This window comes from Lipotes vexillifer, unplaced genomic scaffold, assembly GCF_000442215.2.
Source record: "Lipotes vexillifer unplaced genomic scaffold, Lipotes_vexillifer_v1.1 scaffold759, whole genome shotgun sequence".
Classification (NCBI taxonomy): Eukaryota; Metazoa; Chordata; class Mammalia; order Artiodactyla; family Lipotidae; genus Lipotes; species Lipotes vexillifer.
Genome location: NW_006790410.1, coordinates 1,418,447 through 1,425,741, shown reverse-complemented (window position 1 = coordinate 1,425,741; position 7,295 = coordinate 1,418,447). Strand labels below are relative to the sequence as shown.

At 45.0% G+C, this 7,295-nt stretch overlaps 1 protein-coding gene across 1 annotated transcript in view; it reads right to left on the bottom strand.

The window, feature by feature from the left end:
* Nucleotides 1-1,877, bottom strand: part of PKD1L1 (polycystin 1 like 1, transient receptor potential channel interacting) — a 5,729-nt gene extending 3,852 nt beyond the window's left edge. Inside the window, exons 1-3 of the mRNA XM_007463693.1 lie at nt 1,867-1,877; nt 1,538-1,658; nt 678-738 (exon numbers count right to left, since the gene is read on the bottom strand). Of these exons, the coding sequence (XP_007463755.1) occupies nt 678-738; nt 1,538-1,658; nt 1,867-1,877 (193 nt within the window). The remainder of the gene's footprint in view (nt 1-677; nt 739-1,537; nt 1,659-1,866) is intronic.
* Between the last annotated feature and the right edge of the window lie 5,418 nt (nt 1,878-7,295).

The window sequence follows — 7,295 nt, the reverse complement described above, 5'->3', positions numbered from 1 at the left end:
GGGAAAGAGTCTTCCACAAGCTCTGAAAATGCGCTGGGAAGATGAGGACGAAACCACCAATCAGAAGAAGAATCAGATGCACATTTCAAAGTCGGCCTTGCATCTGGGGGTTTCCAAGCCTGGCTGCCCATGGGCACATACGCTGTCCTGACACAGGGCCCTCTGCTCCCTCAATGCCCCCTCGTGGTCCCCGGGCTCTAGCTTGAGCAGTAGAAGGCTGCACCTAAGTTGTCCACCAGTCTGGCCTTGGCCATCAGATTGATTTCCATTACAGGATGAGGCAGGTAAGCGCCCAACTTCACTCACACCCTCCCACTAGGAAAAGATATGTGATATTCTAGTTTTAGATATTTTCGATAGGAATATTCTGGTTTTGCACAGAATGCCAGGTTTCTAAAAGGCCAAACCAAGTGTGGACTGAGTGAACTTGCAGCAGAATGCCAGGATAGGAAGAGGGTCCAGGAGGGAGCTGGCAGAGAAGGAAATGAAGGTAGAGGCCCACACTCTCCAAACCCCGGGGGTTGACATTTTCAAACCACAGCCAGACTTCTCAGAAATGATTAAAATGGTCTTTTCGTTTCCTGCCTGAATGTCTCCTAGATGTTTCTAACTTAATGTACTTTTAGAAATAAGAAGAAGAGGGGAGCATCTTACCTCACATAAACTATCAGGAGTACCTTTTAGCTGCTTAATGACCAAATGGCCTAGGAGGTGGCCCTTTCCTCCAAGAGCTCTGGGCTGGAAGAACAGTGAAGATGCCCAGACACATAACACACCTGGAGCACCATAGTCCAGCCATGGGTGAGCTCTGGATCCCCTCAGGTACCAAATCAGAGGTCAGAACTTTACTTTCTTGAACACATTCTAAAGGTTTAGCCAGCATTCTAAGAAAGATAGCAGCTAACTTCCCCAGGCCTTGTAGCAAATCAGAATGATCCATTATCGTCTTTTTCTGAAGTTTCTCCAGTGTCATTCTTGTAACCGCACAGAACACAACAACTGTAGAATTAGCAACACACTGTTTGAGGAATTCAGGACGAAGAATCTAATTTTTTTTTAAAGGTGGAAAATAAGAAGTAAGCAAAGAATACGGTTATGACTCAAAATGCACATCCACTGGTAACCTGGCTTCAGAAGGGCAGGGCAAGGCTTGCCTCGCGGCTTCCGGAGGGTCCCATCTTAGCTTTCGCTCCTTCTCGCTCAAGGTGTCCCTGTGCCTCTGTGTCACAGTACTTTGCTTACTGAACCAGCCTACCATCCCAATGGGCCTACGAGCTCCTACGGACCAGCCATGCCCCTGCGTCCAGCTCTGGCCCGGCAAACAAGGGGTCTGAAGAAGCTGGTGTGGCTAAAGGGGGTGTGAGAGGAGGGGGCAGAGGTGTGAGGGGCAGAGAAGAGAATAGGACGCTCTGGGGACAGCCGCGGGCCTTACGACCTACAGATCATTCAAGAACCTGCGCAGTGTTACAGGTCAGGCGTCTGTGGCTCCTTCACCCCACTGTGACACCACCACTGTGAAGGGCAGATGGACGCCCACCTGAGCACCCGGCATGCTGGCTGTGGAGAGGCCTCCCCAGTACAGGCCTTCCAGCATCGTGGTCAGGCTCCAGTCCCACCAGCCATCCAAGCTTCTCGGGCCACCGAAGGAGTGCCTGGCACTTCTCAGAGCGAGAACGGAAACAAAGAATTATTTTTCTAACATAAAGTTGTGGGTATCCCTCACTTTTCACAAGTTCACTTTATGCCACCTCACTTTTAAGAAAGACATACCTTCGTACCTGTGTTTGCTAACTGAAAGACATTCAAAGAGGAGTTTTACTTTCACAAGAAAAGTTGAAACACAAGAACATCATTCAGGCTTGGTACGTAGCAGCCATTATGGAGGCAGCGCGGATTCCAGGGAGGGAAAGGGGCACCCCTGAGCTGCTTCCTGGAAAACGTACTCAGCATCTCAGCATCAAGCTGCCATGGCTTTGAACTGTCTATGGTTTATCTCTATTTATTTTGTGCATCTGTTAGCAAGGCCTGTCCTAAGGTAATTGCTTCTTCAATTCACACCATTTCAGCTTAACAAAGGTTTTCATAGGAACGTTCTGCTCTCAGGACAGCAGGGGACACCTGTACTCGGCAGGAATGAAACCAAAGCCATCTGCGGTGGGGAGTGCCCCCTAGCGGCAGGTGAGGAGACAGAATAGTGGAGAAAGCACTCATTCACGTGCTCACTCATTCACTCCACAAACGTTACAGCGCCACAACTATGCGCAGGGCACTCTTCTGGGCACGGGAAACAACAACAAATAAAATAAATCAGCAAAACAGATATTGTGTTAGTGATAAAGGTTAAGGAGAGAAAACTAAGCAAGCTAGACAAGCAGGAAATGCGGGGGCGGGGACAGGTGGAGATTTTTCTCTAAGTGGCCACGGAACACTTCAATACAAGGTGATGGTTCAGCAAAGCCCTGAGGGCAATGAGGTGTCAACCACACAGACGGCTGCGCAAGGGCGTTCCAGGCAGAGAAGAAGGGGAGGCAAAGGCCTGGATGGGTGCGTGCCTGGGAGGTTAAGGGACGTTGTGAAAGCCAGTGTGGCTGGTGCAGAGCATGCGTCGGGAGAGGAACAGAAGAGGGAGGCTGGGACCACGGGTAGAGATGTCATCCTTCCTCTGTGTTACTGCCTCCTGGGCCTGGCACTTAGTATTTCCCCAGACAAAAAAACCAAAACAAGAGCAAACCCTTGCTTCCCAGGATGGCTGTGAGCGTTAGATGAAAAGGCACAGACCAAGTGCTGTATTGGCACACAGTAGGGAGCCAACAAATGTTCGTGTATTTTCTTTCCATCAACTTATTACACTTGTTAGGTATCTGTTTCACTCGCCAACAAGGAACTGATTTAAGGGAGCAATGAAATTATTTCAAACTGTCAAAACTGATCATCGTTAGCTCACTCAGACAACGCAATAAAGCTGCATGCATGGGCCAGAGCCGCTCACAGCAGCATCGGGGGCAGACATTTGACTCTGAGTTGCAGCCAAAGGGCAAAGGAAAAAGTTAAATTTCCTCAGAGAGGAAAAGAGTACTTCTCGCCTGGCTCTTAAAATCTTTCCTATGTGCAGCTTCGCAATAAGGGGCACTGAGTAAAGTCAGAGGTGACAAACTCAGAACATCCCCACAGCAAACAGACATGGGTCTGACGTGGCTGCTTCACCCAGGTCTCTCTCCGTGAACAGGGGACCAAAATACGCTTCCTTTTCCTTACAGAGGGGCTACCTCCCATCTCTTCCTGGCCTTGATCTTTCATTTGTTTATACATTTTCAGAGTCTAATCTCTGCAGACCCTTCATCAGGTGCTGGGTATCACTTCTCTATACTGATTGCAACCTTGGTCAAACCATGTCAAACGCAGGGTGAGCTGGGGACCTGCAGGAACATTAGAGGCAGGGTCAGGAAAGTGAGGCACTCTGGAAGGAGACAGCTGGGCAGGGTGGAGGGGCTGATGAAGAGCGAAGGAAGCAGACACAGTCCTGTGAGCATGCACAAATGCAGTCAGGGAAAGGCTAAGAAGGGAAGAAACAGAGAGGCAAAGAGAGTGGGAACAAAGGAGGAGAGAGGGGAGAGGGGAGATGCTGGCCAGTTCTCTACACAGTCCTAATGAGCTGCTCTGGAGTATCTGACAGACCAACTGTACATTTATAGATTATATGCTCCGTATTCTGCATTAAAAAGTAGAGAGATATAGACCTTTAAAGTCCTTAAAGCCACGTTGGGTTTGCACAGCTTGGGGGAAATATTATCACTTTCTGACACTCGTTCCCTATTGCGGTGACATTAAGGAAAAGTAAAGAAAGACGTGAATGTAACCCAGACATAAACGTCCCACACCCAGACTGTACACATCTCATGTCTCCTTCTTGATGCGCCCGGAGAGCAGGAAGTGAACCAAACAATCCAAGAACGTTCCCACTCTGTATTAATTGGAGCAATGATATAGGACAGGCCTCCAAAGCTAGCTAAACAGCACAAAAGAGAAAATCAGCTGTTATTTTCCACTTATGGCACGTGGGTAGAGTGACTATTTTGTGTATCAGTGCTTTATTTGGTGATTTTTGTTTTACTTGGAATTCCATGGAAAATTTATTGACTTCATAAAGACTTTAAATAAAACTCAAATATGATGGAATCCAGTAACATGATAATTTTTTGTTAAGACACAACAAATCAAGCAGGCCACTGCCTCACCTTACAGATGAAGATACTAAGGTCGAGAGTCAAAGGACTTGCCCAAAGTCACCTGGTGACCCAACGAGAGCTAGAAACCCAGTTCCTGAACGCAACTTAATCCATTTCCCTACTGTGCTTTAGTTCTTCGCCCTGGGATGCTAACAAATGCTAAGCTTTGGTAAGGAGTCGTGGGTGTGTCAGGATCTGACAGTGGAACATTCTGTTACAGTATATCCTATGATACCCTGTCCGGGGGGACAGAGTGTCCAGAGAGAGCGAGTTTTTGCATCCTTGTAGGAACCACTGATCTATGCAAACCAACCGGGCCAGCGTGTGAGCCAGTAACCCAAGCACATCAACTGCTCTGTACACGAGACATCACACAAATATTATCTCAGCTGTGATATTTCTGATTTATCAAGAGGCAAGAATTCATATAAGAAATAATGTCAAGTAATGTTGCCATGAAATGTGAGGTAAAAAGTAAACTAGCAAAGCCAGAAATTTCTCAGGGGTGGAGTTCCATTTCCAGAGAGAGCCACCCCAAAGTTACTTTGTTTTGTACACAGCGCCACCTGCCGCCACAAACTGTGAGCCTGCACAGGTAGGAGAGCTGAAAAGTGGGTCGTGAATGGAAATAACTGCTGGTTTTGCAAATAGGGAAACAGAGAATACCGCTTCGTTTCACTTCTAGAATGTTTGCCAGTAAAAAGCTGGATTAATGAGTTATGGAGAGTCCAGACTCATGAACTGAGACACCCAGGTCCTACTTGCTGGTGGGTCCTAAATCTACCTTCACTCTCCATTATCTTGGGTAGGCATCAATTACCCTCTCTCCTGTGGAAGATAAAAATAAATACGTCTTTAAATAATCGATAATATTAAATAGGTTTGCCAGCCACTGACCCCTCCCAAAAATAATTCAACAAAAATAATTTACATCATAATAAATTACTTAGCCAAAGGCAATGCATTCACAGAAAAGCTGCTCGAATGTGGTTTTAAATATTCTCCAGCGAAAGTAAAACATCATTTGATTTTCTGCCACTGAAAACCTAGTAAAGAATCAATATGAATTCGTATCACGCACTTCGGAATTCAAAGCCAAATTGCTTAAAGGAACTTTCTAATGAATACTTTAGGCAGGTGAACATAAAGTCTGAGCACTGATTTAATAACAACTCTCAGTAAAAAGGAACACCAAATTAAATGTACACATTGATTATAACTTGCATCCCAATTTCAGAAACTTTGAAACGTGGAGAAGGAATAGGAACAACAAAACTCTGTCAGCGGCTGCCTTGGGTGGTATATTACAGAAATTTTTCTGCTCCCTATTTTTCAGTTCTTCCATGTTTACCTAGGAAGAACATTAGTACTTCTAAAAGTAAGAAGAAACAAATGAACATTAGAGAAAATACACTAGGGGGTATTACATTGGAAATTGGGCGTCATTGATTGTGGACTGCAACAATGTCCTTTCACTGAATAGCTCAGATGTCTTCAGCAAAAAAATAAACTGCCATACTCTGGTTTTGGTGCAGTTTATCACCTGCCAGACTTTAAAGTGCCTTGAAATATCATTGTCTCCCTATTTATTAAAACAAGGTGCTACGGACACACCCAAGGACTGCAAATGCAGGCCTCCCATGAACAGTGGAGAAAATCATGCCCCCAAGTCAATTTCAAACCTTCTCCATATTTCATATGTAGGAAGAGTTTTCTCCAGGCCTCAATCTTGCAAAAAGGCCCCTCCCTCACTTGGCCTTTAAAAATGCCTCGAGAAAACCGCTCAGGGAGTTCAGGGTTTGGAGGGCATGAGCCACCTGTTCTCCCGGCTCAGCCTTGCAATAAACCTTTCCCTGCTCTAAACTCCCACGTTTTCATTTGTTTGGCCTCACTATCTATCAGGCACATGAAACTTGCATTCGGTAAAATCACCTGCCAACAGATTACCTTTTCCTTTCAAATATGTGAGCTTTTAATTTCTTTTTCTTGCCTACTGCACTGGCGGGAGCTTCCAATATGATGTTTAGTAGGGTTGGTGAGAGAGGATCTCCTTGCTTTGTTTCTGATCTTAAAAAGCACTCTGGACCAGTCCCTCCCATCAGGAAGCTTGCACAAGCCTCTTAGATAGCCTCTTCCACCAGAGGGCAGACAGCAGAAGCGAGAAGAACTACAATCCTGCAGCCTGTGGAACAAAAATCACATTCACAGAAAGATAGACAAGATGAAAAGGCAGAGGGCTATGTACCAGATGAAGGAACAAGATAACACCCCAGAAAAACAACTAAATGAAGTGGAGATAGGCAACCTTCCAGAAAAAGAATACAGAGTAACAATAGTGAAGATGATCCAGGACATCGGAAAAAGAATGGAGGCAAAGATTGAGAAGATGAAAGAAATGTTTAACAAAGACTAGAAGAATAAAGAACAAACAAAAGAGAGATGAACAATACAATAACTGAAATGAAAACTACACTAGAAGCAATCAATAGCAGAATAACTGAGGCAGAAGAACGGATAAGTGACCTGGAAGACAGAATGGTGGAATTCACTGCTGCGGAACAGAATAAAGAAAAAAGAATGAAAAGAAATGAAGACAGCCTAAGAGACCTCTGGGACAACATAAAACGCAGTAACATTCACATTATAGGGGTTCCTGAAGGAGAAGAGAAAGAGAAAGGACCTGAGAAAATATTTGAAGAGATTATAGTAGAAAACTTCCCTAACCTGGAATAGGAAATAGCCACCAAAGTCCAGGAAGTGCAGACAGTCCCATACAGGATAAACCCAAGGAGAAACACATCGAGACACATAGTAATTAAACTGGCGAAAATTAAAGACAAAGAAAAATTATTGAAAGCAGCAAGGGAAAATTGACAAATAACATACAAGGGAATCCCCATCAGGTTAAGAGCTGATCTTTCAGCAGAAACTCTGCAAGCCAGAAGGGAGTGGCAGAATATATTTAAAGTGATGAAACAGAATAACCTACAACCAAGATTACTCTACCCGGCAAGAATCTCATTCAGATTCGATGGAGAAATCAGAAGCTTTACAGACAAGCAAAAGCTA